Source organism: Trachurus trachurus (assembly GCF_905171665.1).
Source record: "Trachurus trachurus genome assembly, chromosome: 5".
NCBI lineage: Eukaryota > Metazoa > Chordata > Actinopteri > Carangiformes > Carangidae > Trachurus > Trachurus trachurus.
In genome coordinates this window covers 24899385-24915477 of record NC_139896.1, presented here as the reverse complement: position 1 = coordinate 24915477, position 16093 = coordinate 24899385, and the positions used below count along the sequence as shown (strand labels likewise).

General features: G+C 40.7%; 2 protein-coding genes across 4 annotated transcripts; both read right to left on the bottom strand.

The window, feature by feature from the left end:
- Positions 1 to 963: 963 nt before the first annotated feature.
- Positions 964 to 8777, bottom strand: nfs1 (NFS1 cysteine desulfurase). 2 transcript variants are annotated; one of them, XM_083971393.1, is made up of 13 exons: positions 8437 to 8777; positions 6922 to 7001; positions 6691 to 6807; positions 4559 to 4642; positions 4108 to 4260; positions 3910 to 4003; positions 3607 to 3741; positions 3361 to 3518; positions 3134 to 3239; positions 2849 to 2930; positions 2529 to 2612; positions 2142 to 2231; positions 964 to 1770 (listed from the first exon to the last, which is right to left on the bottom strand). In XM_083971393.1, exons 1-13 carry the CDS (start codon positions 8540 to 8542, stop codon positions 1707 to 1709), a joined length of 1353 nt encoding a protein of 450 aa, XP_083827519.1. In that variant the 5' UTR covers positions 8543 to 8777; the 3' UTR covers positions 964 to 1706. The 2 variants fall into 2 exon arrangements, with proteins under 2 accessions (XP_083827519.1, XP_083827520.1); XM_083971394.1 differs by having other exon boundaries at positions 6922 to 6998.
- An 826-nt stretch (positions 8778 to 9603) lies between these two features.
- Positions 9604 to 16088, bottom strand: cUnh6orf89 (chromosome Un C6orf89 homolog). 2 transcript variants are annotated; one of them, XM_083971510.1, is made up of 8 exons: positions 15956 to 16088; positions 14473 to 14766; positions 14003 to 14168; positions 13721 to 13869; positions 13360 to 13511; positions 13111 to 13246; positions 12415 to 12538; positions 9604 to 11998 (listed from the first exon to the last, which is right to left on the bottom strand). In XM_083971510.1, exons 2-8 carry the CDS (start codon positions 14659 to 14661, stop codon positions 11916 to 11918), a joined length of 999 nt encoding a protein of 332 aa, XP_083827636.1. In that variant the 5' UTR covers positions 14662 to 14766; positions 15956 to 16088; the 3' UTR covers positions 9604 to 11915. The 2 variants fall into 2 exon arrangements, with proteins under 2 accessions (XP_083827636.1, XP_083827635.1); XM_083971509.1 differs by having other exon boundaries at positions 15961 to 16088.
- Between the last annotated feature and the right edge of the window lie 5 nt (positions 16089 to 16093).

The following is a 16093-nucleotide window of genomic DNA, read 5'->3' as shown; positions in this document are numbered from 1 at the left end:
AGTGTAAAACCAAACACTAAAAAGATACAATTACACAGAATTTTATTGCATAATCATGAAGCAGAAATTTATTGGAAAACATTATAGCATATATGAGTGCATCAATAAAATACAGTAAATGCTGGAGTCAGTGAGTATGAATAAAAGGCTCATCTGACTAGATCCAGGAACACAATACAAGAATTTATATCATTCCAAACATTTATCTAATCACTTCCTCAGTTTATCGTGTTCAAACTGTCAGGATCACCTTGAGATTGTTGTCAACCTCAGACACGTATGAAACAGAAGTGTAACCCCTTGTACATATGTGAGGAACTGTTTCTACTCTTTACCATCTTTAAAATGAGCAGTTGTCGGCAAATCACAGCTCGTCTTGTAGAGTGTTCCAGACTTTATCACAATAGAGAAACTGCAGCTGCTTAACACTGTTTCAATAGTTTACTAAGAATTGCTGTGGATGCACTGACTTGACGCTAATGTTTATTGAAAGTGATGTAAGGGGATAAACAGGGACTACAATACTGAGTTCTGACGTGAAGAGATAGGACAGTGTAATACCTATAAATAGAGCAGGATATGGCTGTGCATCATCAAATCTTCAGATGACTCAACGAATTTAAGTCTGCTGCTTTCAGTTACCACCTGTAGCCTCACTGAAGCAAAACCACCCTTTGCTCCTGTTTTCTTTCTTGTTGCAGTGGTTGTCATCATCGACTCTTTAACAAAAGCCTGTATCACGAAGTGAGATAAGCAGTTTCACCAGCTGTCTTTGGTTGTATTTTTTTTTTTTTTTTTTGTTCTGGTATCATGAAGTTAGCTCACATTTAACCATTTAAATGCTGCTCTCTTCAACTCACAAAAAATAACAAACTGTAATGAATAAATATGGTGTTTGTTAACAAGTCTTATCTTTATATCTTTACATATCAAAGGAATCACTTTTCTTTCCAGAACTATGTCTGTGCTATTGGTTCAATAAATTGTATTTATTACTTTGTTTTTGTTTTTGTTTCTGGCAGCAGCAACAGCCCAGCACCAGTTCAGGTGTATTATGTAATTATTATAGTTTTGTTAAAATAAAATAAAACCTCTTTGCTGAACATGTGACCATATTAAAGAAGCCCTAAATGATACACTCTATATCACTCTGCAGCCTTACTATTGACAGCCTTAATTTCAATATCTGGATGTAATCATTATCTCTCTGAATGTTAATTTCTTGATGCCTCAGTAACATAATGTACATGTAACCCACCCTCCACCCCTCTTTCACATCAATTTGCTGAGCGGGATAAGTAAACTCTGATTTAAGGGAGCAAGAAGACAGAACCCTGCATCATGATGCCATCATCAGGATCAGTGAAGTCGGACTAACTGAAGCCAGCTAACCCAACGAAAGTCAGAAGAGTCAGATAAATCGAGTTTGTGATACAGGAGCCAGGTGTCACAGTTCAGTCAGGCTGACAAACAATCAGCAGTATTATTACAACAACCAGAGGTCGCCGAGCATTGGTCAACTCTCTGAGCAACAGCTCCTGAGAGAACTACTACAGGAGACACAGAGCTACAGCTACAAACGGACTTCAAGTCAGACAGGAAGTTTGTGCGTGTTTGTGTAAAGGAAGAGAAAGCTGGTCCATGCCCAGAATTCCCTAGGAACTATCATCATTGCAACTAGGAAGCGGGCAAGCAGGGGGAAGAGTTTAGTGCTGTGACCACTGGATGCTCTTCAGGTCGATGCCCTCCTGAACCATCTCCCACAGAGGACTGGCAGAAAGACAGACAAGACAGTTTATTCAGTGTTTGCCAAAACAATAACCATTTTAAACTTGACCTGACTCTGTTTTAAACTTCCACTGCAATTTATGATTCTTATTTTTTCATAGTTTTTTTTTTTTAAGTTTTTTTTTACTAATAATTATTTTTCTTGTTTGTTTCTTTTTCAAGTAAGGTTGTCTAATCTGAATTTTTTTTTCAAACCTGTCTGATAAGCCTGTGTGTTTACTGACTAATCAGGCTTGTTTTTAGCAGTTAATCTCACAGATTTCAACTCCCACCTCAGTGAGTGCACTGGTATTATTGCTGCCACAGACTAAACTACTGAAGTAAGATCAACACTAGAACCCATCTGAGCTCACCTCATCTCTCTGAGTCTGCGGACGTGTTGGATACATTTGGCTGCTGTGTAGTCCACCTCGTCCTCTGTGGTGAACCTGCCAATGCCAAACCTGCCAAACAAACAGGTTTAGATTCACTTACATGTGATTCAACTGATATCAAACCAGAACGTTTGAAGTTTGTTGTCATCAGTCAAACTACCTACACACAGACCTCACCACCAAAATGTGCTAGAATAAGAATGATCCTGATTATAATTTACATTCTTCACAAATGTTAACTAATTTTGTTTTGTTACTTGTTTAGAATCCAAACTATTCACAATGACAGTTTATACTCTGCCCCTGAAGATATGATGCTTCACTGAGATGATAAATGGAGCTAATTGTACTACAATGAAGATGTACCTGATGGAAGAGTGAGCCAGGTCTTCATCCGCTCCAATAGCTCTGAGGACATATGAGGGCTCCAGAGACGCAGAAGTACATGCACTGCACACACACACACAGACACACATACACAAACATGACTTCATCTTTAAAGGCCCACTCTTAAAATCCTGGCACCTTTCAATTTGAATCTACCCTGATGAGTTTACAGCAATGGTTACATTCCTGTGCATCAAAGTCCATCCTTATAAGACAATATATAAGGAATAAGAAACTGAATTGTTTACATCCACGTCTGCTTAGATTTGAAACTTGAACATGACGAGTGTGTGTCTGACCTGCCAGATGACAGAGCGACGTCCTTCAGTGCCATCAGCAAACTTTCTCCCTCAACATAGGCAAAGGAGAGGTTGACACAGCCTGAAACAAACACACACACAGTTAGATACCTCCATTAGCCCCATTCAGTGCAGGGAAAACTTTTTATATAAACATAAAACTGAAACCACTAACATAAACTTGAAGCACTTTCACTGACTTTGAATATTAGTGTAGTTGAAAGTACATGACAGTGGTATATTTTTGTCCAAGTTTCACTTCTCTGTGTGTGTGTGTGTGTGTACCAGGATAGCGTTGTTTGGCATCTCCATTCATTATGACATCAGGAATTTCAGACATGATCTTCTGGATCAGACGATTAGCCAGCATGGACACTCTCTGATGATCATACTGTACTCACACACACGCACACGCACACACACACACACATATATATATATGAAGTGCCAGGATGTTTGGGTGTATTTGTGTTCGTTGAGTCTCTGGATGTTCGGGTACATTTGGTTTTTACCTCCATCTCCTTTTGGGCGATGCTGCAGGCGGCTCCCAGCCCGACAGCCAGCGGCGTGGGAACGGTGCCAGAGCGCAGCCCTCTCTCCTGCCCACCGCCGTTCTGCAGCGGCTCCAAGCGCACCCTGGGTCGGCGACGCACATACAGCGCTCCCACACCTGTACACACATACATAGACAATCTAGTGCACAACGATAAAAACTGTTAGCTTGTTCCGGCCCGTTACCTACTAATGCTTCGACCGACCTTTGGGTCCGTAGATCTTATGACCGCTGATGGACATCAGGTCAATCTTCCAGTCGATGACATCGAGGGGAACTTTTCCAACAGCCTGAGCAGCATCAGTGTGCAAAAATACTCCTTTGGAACGACAAATGTTACCTGTGGGCAGGAAGGGTGAAACTCAATGAGTCAATACTTTTGAACAGAACCTTTAATCAGGTCGGATCAAATCACGGAGATGACATGTGATTTGTTCAGAATCACTGAAACATGGATTGAATTAAATAGAGCAGGAAGTAAATATTAAATTTGTGTTGGCATGGTTACCAATTTCCTTGATTGGCTGCTTGACTCCAATCTCATTATTGACCATCATCACAGAGACCAGAGAGGTGTCAGGACGAATGGAGGCCTCCAGCAGCTGAAGACAGACACACACACACACAAATGAATAATTCTTCAAGATCGTCATGTGTTTCTGCTTTCCATCTGTGCCATCTGTGTGCATGTCCACACTGTGTGTACCTCAAGGTCCACCAACCCATTCGTTTGGACTGGCAGGTATGTGATATCGAATCCTTCAGCCTCTAGAACTCGACATGAGTCCAGGACACATTTATGTTCAGTCTGCGTGGTGATCACATGACGTTTCTTGGCCTGGTAGAATCTGGCCACACCCTGCAGGAGAAGGAGGCGGGTTCACTTGGATTGCATTTATTTACCGTCAAACTGTATCTGTGAGCTCTCATATTTTCACAGTGTGTTCTTTCTGTATTTTTATTGTTCTTGTACTGTTTTCAGTGTCTTATGATTAAGTTACCAAATTGTTTTCATTGTCTTTCCCATGCTGTTTTTACTGTTTACTAATACCGTTTGAATTTTCTTGTTATGTATTCACATCTTTTTCTAATACTTTCTCTGCTGGTGGTCTGCTGCTCTCACTAAGAACAAAAACAGGGTAAGTGCAGAGTGAGACCTTGATGGCCATGTTGTTGGACTCGGTGGCTCCGCTGGTGAAGATGATCTCTCTGGGATCAGCTCCAATCAGATCAGCAACCTGCTGCTCAGAGGGAAAGAGAGAGAGAGAGCACGACAACACATTGAGACTAAAAGGAGTGATGGACATGACAGAGCACACAGCATGAAGAAAGCATATTTCTCTTTTTTTTAATGAACATTTCTACACAGTGAATGAAAGGAGACAAAAGATCATGTATGACCAGTTAAGGTAGGGTTTCTCAACGGGGGCTGTACCGCCCCCTGGGGGGCGTTCTGAACTTTGTGGGGGGCGCTGGGAGCGTGAGGGCTAAGAGGGGGGCGCTCAGGCAAAAATGGGGGGCGCCACAACTTGGCTCCTACAAAGTTCATTTGAGCTCTACTTTTTCAACTTTTATGGTTTCCCAACTTTTTAAGTGCAAATACCGACATAAATAACCTACTTTTCAACTGATTTAATCCACAAATATAACACTCATAATGCGGGAAATTCCCGCACACGTTTCAAACCAACAATAGTGCGCACTACAGGAGCGCTGCGTCAGACTTAAATGACACACACACACACACACCTTTGTATAGTTTACCCATAGGCTACTGAATGAAGTTAGATGGATTTTTTATACCAAGTACAGCCAAACATTAGTGTAGGCTACAGGCTGAAGAAAGAGGAATAGCAGAGCTCCTATGACTGCTCGTCCCTGCAGGAGCAGGTGACCCGAGCCGTCTTTTTTTTTTTTTTTTTTTTTTAGCGGCGCCGTCTTTACAGGTAAAGCACACGCACATGTCCGCCCGACTTTACCCGACAGGGTTTTCCTGCCGATCTAAGGTGATTTTTGGCCGCCACCTTAATAGTTACAGGGTGCATGTTGGGTCTTTAGATATAGCGTCTTGCACAAACACCCCGTTTGAAGAGGGAAGCCCGTAAATTACCAGCGGCGTCATGTCAATAGAAACCGAGGGGGCAGGTGCCCCCTCAGATTTGAGGGATGATTTTTTTTTTTTTTTAAAGTTGCTTTACCTTACTTATTATTTTACCATCTAGCTATGATCAGTGGTCATATTGAGTGAAATGTATTACAAATAATGTCATAGTCCATCTCAAAAAGACATCATTGCCTTTTTCCAAAAATTACAACCCCCCTCCTTTCTGATGGATGTGGTCTCTTCCGCCCTGACGTGCACCTTGCCTGCATCAGTCCGTGCTTGGGGTAATTAAAAAAAAAAAAGTCTGTGCTAGGGGAGGGGAGCTACCTTCAATGGAAATGTGAGAGCAGTGTAACATTAAACTAGGGATTTCAAATGTTTAATCAAAGAGGAACTATGGAAGTCCACTGCTTTTCCCCTGTTTTGCTAGCAGTCCCTGGCCATGTGCATTTGTTTACAAGAAGCCGCAAAAAATCAATACATGGCCATGTGCATTTGTTTACAACGACGAAGCTGCCGAAAAATCAATACATGGAGTGGTGAAATAAGTTTTTTGAAATACATCCACCTTATTGTTCCACATTGTTAGCCAAGATAATGTTTCTGAAATTCAGTTTACCAACTTTTTGGTCCCCAGTTAGTGCCCAAAATAAGTGATTTGAGGGCATCCTCAAAAAAAATTTTTTTTTTAACCGCAACATAGGGTTCACGTCATGATATTGTTTGTATTTTGAGTAGGCTATTAAAACTTCCATAGTCCATAGTTTTCTTTGTTTGATATGTCAAGAGACTTTTGGTTAAGTAACCATGGACAGCTCCGTCATCATTACCATCATTATGGGCAGTTTTTGTTCTAGAGACCTGTAAAAAAATAAATAATTTAGGTCAAATGCTGTTTCAAAAACTGTTTTGGTGCTTGAAATGTTTACCGGAGTTTTAGCTTCACGAAAGCAGTGAAATATGAATAAAGTAACAGATAAGTGTAGGAAACAAGTTTAAAGCGAAATTTTGTAACATTGTTTTTTTTTTTTTTTTTTTGGGGGGGGGGGGGGGGGGGGGGGGGTGGCGGTCAGAGGATCATGGTATGGTCAGGGGGGCGTTGGTTCAGAAAAGGTTGAGAACCACTGAGTTAAGGTATACTTCAGCTGTTTAAACTTTTTCTATCTTAACAGACTATCTCTCTACCTTCCTGGCAGTTTCCATGGCAGTCTCGCTCTCCCAGCCGTAGGCATGTGTCCTGGAGTGAGGGTTACCATAGTAATTCACCTGGTAGGGCAACATGGCATCCAGCACACGTGGGTCCTACACACACACACACACACACACACACACACACACACATTCAACTGTAAATACAGGTGAGTAAAAGTATCTACCGCTGACTCTTAGTTAACTAACAAGGCAAGTAATGTTTACCATAGGCGTGGTGGCCTGGAAGTCCATATAGAGGGGGCGGAGCTCATCTTTCTCCAGTTCATATTTCTTTATCATCTCTACTGCACAAAACAACAACAGGCAGTTAGTCAGTCAGCTTGTTTACCGGTAAATCAGGAGCTAAATCCGATGCATGTGATCCGGGAGTAAAACAATGGGTCAGCTTTTTGTGAAAGGTGGGTCAGCACATCCATCATCTGTCTCTAGTTGAGTCTATTACATTGTTATTATTGCAGGTTGTTATTTTTATTAGACTGCATACAAACTGTGTATAGCAGTGTAGAGTCTATAGCATTAGAGAGTCTCTGTGTGATCACATGAAGAGAAGGAGAGACACACTTATCTGTTTTAACTATGAAGGATTACGGTATATCAGTTTTTATTTCCTGCTCTTCCTGTACAGTTACCGAATAATAAAAACTACCGTATGTTCATGAAAATATTTTTGTTTTATGTCTAAAACGTATCCTCAGTGGTGTACTGCATATCTTCATATAAACTGCAAATGCCAAGCTTTTTAGAATACAAAAACTTTAAAACACTAAATACACGAAAAAATAAATCATTGAATCAACACCTTGATCAATAAATGCATGGGGATCGGAGCCACAGAATCAGAAAAAAAAAATTGAATTATCAAACTTTTCAAATAATAGCCTAAATAATCTGTCTTGACTCCTGACAACTTTGTTTTTTAGTGATCTAGTGATTTTGTAGTTTAATTGTATTTTCTGGCCTCCCACATGTGGTTACTCAATGTTTCATCACTCAGCTGACCAGACTCCTGAAGTTATCTATCTCCTAACTAAACTGCGTCACATTGACTTTTGAAAGGGAAGAAATTGTTCATTACTTTAAAATTAACCACAAAGTTCACTATTAATTTTAGCTTAAACTGTAAAAACAATACACATTAAAAATCAAAATCCCGCACAGATGGAAGCAAATACATGACAAGTTTTAATTTTCTCATAAAACTATGACATTTCTATGCAAAGTGTACAATTTTAGAAGATTCACCCCCTGATTTTTTTTTGTAGCAGTGATGTTTGGATATTTGAGGATTTTTAGATAACTATAACAGAATTAGGGAGTGTGTCTTTAAAACACAGAGATTCAAATGTGACAGAATTTTACTTTGGCAAACTGATTTGATATTAAACTTTTTATAGAAACTCTGGATGATGCATTTCATCCAGCTCGGAGCCACAGAATCACACTCCTTCAAAATTCACAAAAAATTGAATCATCAAACTTTTCAAACAATTAATCATCTGTCCTGACAACTATATGTTTTTTGGTTTCTAGTGATTTTGTAGTTTAATTGTATTTTCTGGCCTCCCACATGTGGTTACTCAAAGTTTCATCACTCAGCTGACCAGTCTCCTGAAGTTATCTATCTCCCAACTGAACTGCGTCACTTTGGGATTAGCTTTGTGCTAGCTGCTGCTCTGAGACTTATTATCCAGGGGATGTTTTGCTCCGGACTGCTGTTACCTTTCGGCAGAGTGCTGGCGGCTCTCCCCTCAGTGGCAAGCCCGGAAGGGAGCCATGCGACCGGCCTGAGCAGCCGGGATGAGATGGTCCTGCCCGAGGAAAGCATCTTGACGGCGGGCTGTTTTCACCTGGACACCCGCTGACCCCCGGTGACAATAACACGCGAAACCCCGACCGAAGCACTGGTGCAATAAACTGGTTTGAACCAGTTTACAACGGCAGGTTTCTCTGGAGCAAAATTAGGAGAATAATTTCCAATTTCAGGACAAAATTCAAAACGTGTGTGAAGTTTGGTTTGGTTTGAGATCGCTGCCGCTCGTCAGTTACATCCAGGTCAAAGCAGAGTCGACTCGTGTCAAAGCAGACACGGTAACAACGACCATTTCCGGTCATGACTTTCAAAATAACAGCACTTGAAACTATGATTTAAATTAAAAGTATTATAGTATCCATTAGAAAGATTGTCATATAAAATAAATGTGTTATTTGTACTTAAATTCTGGCTTAAAAGTATGTTAAAACTGTATAACATATTTTCATTGATTAGGCTACAAAATTCTGATAGATCCTCTTAATTTAGTGTTATTTGGTTTTGTTTTTGTTTTAAAACTCTCTTGCATTGTATATAATTTTGGCATGATTAATGTTATCTATTATAATTTTACATTTTGCATGGTCTAAATATTAATAAGAATAAAGAATAAAACATGTTTAATAAAAACATTTTACTTTACTAGTATTTTGACCTTGCTGTGGCTTAATTTTGCAACTTGCCGCAGCTCCTTGACTATGCTGTTTCATGGTTGCACAAGAAACGGAAACGATGTGCGCAACTTCCGGTGGACGATCTACGCTCTCATTGGCCAATATGTTTTGTTTTGGTTGGGTGTGGGGCGGGACCAATGTTTCTCTCTGGCCTTACGAAACGGGAGTTCAACCCATTTTGTAACACATCCATGGTTCATGTCCTTTTGTGAACAATGGTATTGTATAAATCTTAGCATGCAAACTCTGTAGAGCAGCTCTTGGTGAAGAAAAAAGGGGTTAAATCAACCCTATAAAGTTATAAGATCTTAGGCAAAGAGAGCAAAACTGTGACAGAAACACACATTATTAGGGATATCTTGTTTGTTTGTAGTTTAATTGTATTTTCTGGCCTCCCACATGTGGTTACTCAATGTTTCATCACTCAGCTGACCAGTCTCCTGAAGTTATCTATCTCCTAACTAAACTGTGTCACTTTGACTTTTGAAAAGGAAGAAATTGTTCATTACTTTAAAATGAACCATAAAGTTCACTATTAATTTTAGCGAAAACTGTAAAAACAATACACCTTAAAAATCAAAATCCCGCACAGATGGAAGCAAATACATGACAAGTTTTAATTTTCTCATAAAACTAAGACATTTCTATGCAAAGCATACAATTTTAAAAGATTCACCCCCTGATTTTTTTTGTAGCAGTGATGTTTGGACACTTGAGGATTTTTAGATAACTAAAACAAAATTAGGGAGTGTGTCTTTAAACACAGAGCTTCAAATGTGACAGAATTTTACTTTGGCAAACTGATTTGATATTAAACTTTTTATAGAAACTCTGGATGATGCATTTCATCCAGCCAGATCATGCACAAAATCAATCCTCGGCTCCTAAGAAACTCTTGAAGATGAGCTGATGGCAAGTTGTGTCTGCACTCTGTCCTGATTATCACAAGTGATGATCAAAAGTATAATAATATTACAACACAGCATTATTATTATTATTATTATTATTAAAATTAATGGCTTGAACATATATATACATACAATCACAACAATAAATAATGACACTGAAATAGAGAAGCAGCTTTGTCCATAAAATATCAAATATCTAAATTAAAAACAAATCTGAAGCTGATAAACAACATGTAGGGTGAAAATAAAAGGTGACATATTTTCTGACTCTGAGGCTTGTGATGTAAATTTGTGTGGAGACTGGTGGTTAAAGGGTCAGTTCACCGAAAATCACCCAACCTAAAACAAAGGTTCTCCCTTCCCTCTAGTGGTTTGTTAACAGTTCAGTGCTTTATCTGTCTTGGTTTCCACTTGAATACAACAGAGATTAATTCAGTGCCTGTGATAATCCATAGAACACACTGGAGACAGTTTATAGTTTCTTTTGGGACTGTTTTGCTATTATTTGTCATTAAAAATATTTAAATGATTCAACACCTTCAAATCTCAGTTTAAAATAGTGCAGGTTTTCAGCAGCGAAAACTGAGATTAATTATGATTTAATGACTTTACACAAGATGTATTCTTTATTCTTAAACTGAATCAATTTCATTCAAAACCTGTCCAAAGAAGAAACTCTCAGCTGTTCTCTAGTTAGTTCTCAACATATTGATTTCTATGCATTTTCAAAGACTGTTGCATCTGTATTGTTGTGATATTTGGAGAGAGTGGGCTGTGTCATTTAGAAGTTTAGTGTTCAAAATCAATAAACGATTTAATGCCTCTAAATGATTTGATTACTGTTACAGCTTCCCACAGACCAAGGTCACATATTCAAATCATCATTTTGACAAATGTACAAAATCTGATCAACCAAAATGAATAGAAGAATTGTTGCAGCTCTTAATGTAACATGAAATGTGGCTAAATAACCATTTTCTCTGTAAAAAGACCCTGAAGGTCATGAACAGGTAACGTATCATTTAATTTGAACTAAATTTGATTATGGGAAGAAGAAGAACTTAGAGAAAGAAACAAATTTAAATCCCACAAGTTCCTATGCAAGTGCCAAGTGTGTTCCTGATAACATTAGAGACAAGATTTAATGTCGTTGGTTTGGATGAACTGGCCCTTCAACTAGGAGGAGAAAACCAGATGTAAAGCGAGGGTGAAGATGCAGGTGTGACTCAGAACCTTCAGCAGACGATGAATTTCCATGCATGTATTTCAGGAAGTGCATACCAGACTCAAAGATGGCGGCCACCTGCAGACCTGCATACCAGAGAGCCACTTAACAGGACAGTGGGTGGGGCTTTAGAAGTGTGCCAATGAGCTCAAAAGTGATTAGGTACCTTCTGAAACAGAGACACACGCACTGTTGATTTCCTGTAACTTATTACGTTTGTTAAATTGCAAGAGTTCTGCTTGAAGCTATGGCACGAGCACATCCAGAGCATCTGAGAGAGTAGAGACTGACGGCGTGCTGACATTACACACAGGGACAAAGTCATAAAGTCGTTTGTCAAACTTCTGAACTCCACGCTCGAAACCTGTAAGAAATCATGTGTGCAGTGGTGTCCAGCTCTCTAAGGACACTGGATGGAGAATAGGAAGGATCGGAGGGTTATAAGGCATCAGTGGGCGGGGCCACGAGAAGGCCAACAAGCTCCGAAACACCTCGTCAGAAGGTTGAACATTCACAGCCGATCCGCAAGTTCCCAGCCCTGAACTGTGTCCTTTGCTCCTTTGCTTCGCTCCAACTGAACTTTAAAAGGTCGATCCGTCACAGATGATATTCTGGCCTCGGCCAGGGAACAGCTCCATCTGCCAGTACCGAGGGTCAGCATACACTACATGGGTCAAAGGTCAAAGGGAACAACTGTCAAATCACTGTTCAGACCAGACGACTCAGCAGCCACATGTAACATTCAGATGTTCAATTTCAGGAACCAGGGGAACAGATGCTGCTGACAAACATCTAAAAGGGCCATGAGATGCAGTTTGACCAGTGCTACTATGTTCACATACTATTATCAGAATATCCGTTTGGTTATTATAATGATACACTCTCTCCTCTGTTAATTCTGTAGATGTTCTTACACTGTGTCATGTGTTGCCAGAAATCAAGCAGTTTTTAAGTCCAAATCTACATACATTCATTTATTGGCAAACATGTGGATGAGTTGTGTTTCCTGACGTTGCTGTCTTGTCTCGTGTCAACATGTTTGATGTGTTTGTCAGTGAAAACAGAAGCAGCGGGCATTACCCATGTCTCCAGGTGTCAGCCAGAGGTTGAAGGAACTGCAGTGTTTCTGACAGCGCTGAACAGGCAGAACCCGAACCGTTGGCAGCCCCTCGCCCACCACAAGCCAGCCCAACACCCCGACCCCCTGGAACACAGGCAGCAATTCAAACACATGGCTAATTTAACAACTGCACATGAACGCACAGATCAGACACAGATCAATTTGCAGTTAAAACCTAGTTTCCAGACATTTATGAATAATAAGTATAAAAATAAAATATTTCTAGGTAGAGGGAAATCTGTCAAGCATGGAAGCTGTCATGAAGAAAACAATGTATTTCTGTGCACAAACTCAGTTATTGATTCATTCCCACTGATACACATCAAACAGACCTTTTAATGTATGTTGTTTAAGTCAACATCCTAACTCAACAAATAAAAAAAACAAAATAATTCGAAGCCCCCATAAAAATCTATTCTAACACCACAAATACTTTCTGTATCTGGCAAACACCTACAGGATAATGTTCGACTAATGGGGACAATTTGACACAAACAGCTTGAACTGAATTATACTTCAATATAGAAAAGAGGCGTTGTGTTCAACCAGTTTCTATTTGTAGTTTTCTCCATCATCCTCCTTATCAGTAACCGTAAGTCTGTACTATTTAGTCCTCAAGTTCCATGTGGAGAAGGAGTCTAGACATGTGAACTCACCTTGCTCTGGGAGTTTGTGCTGTGGGTGACCAGGCAGCGCTGCAGGATGGTCCCAGCACTGTCCAGCAGGGGGCAGAGCTCGGCCTTCGGGAAGAGCCACCTCAACACCTTCTCCCTGGTTCCTGAGCTGAACCTCCTACAGAAGCAACACCGTCAGTCACCACTCGGTGTATGTACCAACACATGTTATTTAGCAGAGCTTGATGTCATCCACTTTAATCCACATAAAGAAGGAACATCAGTGTTTACCAGAGCAGAGTGAAGTTGGCGGGTCCCTGAGGGAGGCCGAGGTTGTGGTTCTGCAGACCGTCATCCTCCTCTAGCAGAATCGACATGGACCTTGAATGGGCCAAGTAGAGTTCCTCAAGCTGCTGCCGCTGGATGCTGAGGGACTCTCCGCCCTGCAGAGACCAGTATGAGCACAAAAACCAGTATGAAGAAACACTGACTCAAGACCATACATCATTCACATGAGAAAACATTTGGCAGTGTATAAATCAGTTCACTTTCTGATTCTGGACCAGTATGAGATAAATTTCATCATGCAACCAGAAGGGTTACATGGGGAGAACCTTGAGTTGGCCAAACCCCGGCTGTATTGACCTCTGACCTTAAGCAGGACAAGCTGTGGCCCTCGTCGCAGGGCCACAGTCCCTCTCAGGCTTTCTGGGACTTCCAGCACTGAAGAGATCTCTGCACAACCTGAACAGTTGACCAGACCCTGCCTGAGAGAGCCTGCACTCCACCACTCATGGAAACCTGCAACACAAGTGCACACGTTTACAACAATTACACTACAAGTCTTAACATTAAACTATCCATGAAAACTGTACCTGCTTTCATGCGAGTTTAAGGGACATTTAGAAAACAGACAGAATGATCATGTTCACACCTTGCAGATTGTATTTCTTGGCGATGGGCAGGGACAGAAGACGGACGTGGCTGAGGGGGGACGACCAGTTGTAACAGGCGAGGTTGACCAGACCTAGCTGGGGGGCGCTCTGGGGATAGGTGAAGGCCAGCACCACCACCAGCAGGAAGCCCACTGCCACCACAAACTACAACATAGACAGCAGAGGGATTACCAACACTGGGAGTTGTCTGCTTCCTCAGAGCACACACAATTATAAATAAACCTTTGAGACCTGTATATTCTGTTACAAGTAATAGCCATTTTCGATAAATAAATTAGATCAGCAGATAGATCTTTGCTCTATTGATCCCTTCGTTCCACAACCTGATCACTTTGTAGCATTATTTGTGATGTGCATATGCTATGTGCTATTACATGATAAAGGCTTTCAGTGAGTAATCCATTATATTTCCTATCAAGGTCTCAGGACGATGTAATATCTGTCTGACCTTGATGGTCGCTCTCAGGATGGGGAACTGGGGCGGCTCTCTCCTGGGCTCGTTGGTCTCCAGGACTTGCTTGATGAACCTCTCTATCTCTCTCTCTGACATGCCGTAGCGGTAACCTGACTGTCGGAGGATGTCGATGCTCTCCGACAGCTTGTCGTAGATACATGGCTCGCTCATTGTCGTTCCCATGGCGGCGGCAGCAGCAGCAGCAGCAGCAGCAGCACTGGTAATTGCGGCTTCTGAGTCAAACACGATGATCTTCGGCTTCTGCGAGGTCTAGGAGCATGTTGTCACCTGTGAAGTCATCTGAAGTGTTAACTGGCAGATATTTACCATGACCAGACAACAGATGGGACCAGTTTAGACTGTAATTGTCTTGTGTATATTAGGAACACCAATGCCAGGCGACACTCCTTTGAATCTTCACTGGAGTTAAACTATCTGAGGAATGCAATAACATCAAGGATAAGCAAGGAAATGGTGGTTACTGATGTGATGAACATTAGAGCCCTACAGAAACAATCCAGCACAGATTGCTGTTAGTAGTGGGGAAAAACAATGCAAAAATAATAATGAAATAAACTGCAAATACATTTTTTTTTAGTACTAGAGCACCAGCGTAGTTATTATGACTGGTTTGGTCAGTCTGTCTGCTGATGATCCCTTTTTTTTTTTTTTGCAAGAATAAAAACAATTTAAGTGAGATGAACAGACTGAGAACTTTATCTTATTGGATATAACAGATGATGACAAAGTTTTTCTTTAGGTCAAAATTAGCTGTAGCAAAAAGGTAATAAGTCGCAATCCATCACAATATGTTACTGCAATTCTCAGGATAATCATATAATGTTTAAATAATAGTGTATCATGGGACCTCTGTTGATTCACATCTCTACTTGATGTACTTTGATTATTAACTGTTGGCATTTATTTTTATTTATTGTCTTGTTTGTCATGTGTGTAAGTGGAAAATAAAGCAGATGGCGAGTGACATGGACACTGTAGCTACATGTGCCCAGTGTGGTGTACCGTTTTCATGAGGCAAAACAGCCACACTATGACAGAAAGTGGCTCAACAACATCAGTAGCTACACCTGTGGACGGCGGTATCTGTCAGTGGGTTACAGTTTGTGACACACATAAACCATGGATGTATTATAGATCCATGACATAAACATCGACATGAATATGGCACAGTGTCTGACACAGGAGCATGAACAACACACCGTTTACAGGTGCCATTAACTAACTTAGCTGCTCAAGCTATTTACAAAATTCACAAAAGCAGTGAGATGGCATGTTGTTAACTACAGATATCAACGAAGGCTTAGTTAAAGTAGCGGTGAGACCAAATAAAAACCGTCCTGAGTGACATTGTTTGAGTAACTGTCAACAGTTCACTGACAGGTTAGCTTGTCCATGCTAACCGTAGTTAACTAAGTTATTATAAGGCGACGTCAAGAAATAAGCTCCAGAAACAAACCTCACCTCAGAGCGAGGTCCACCGCCGCAGCGCACAGCCTGTCTCTCTCTCTCTCTCCTTTTACAATATGCACAAATACATTTATTAAAAACATATATATAAACAAACTAGCTAGCTGCTGGGCATATCAGACGGACC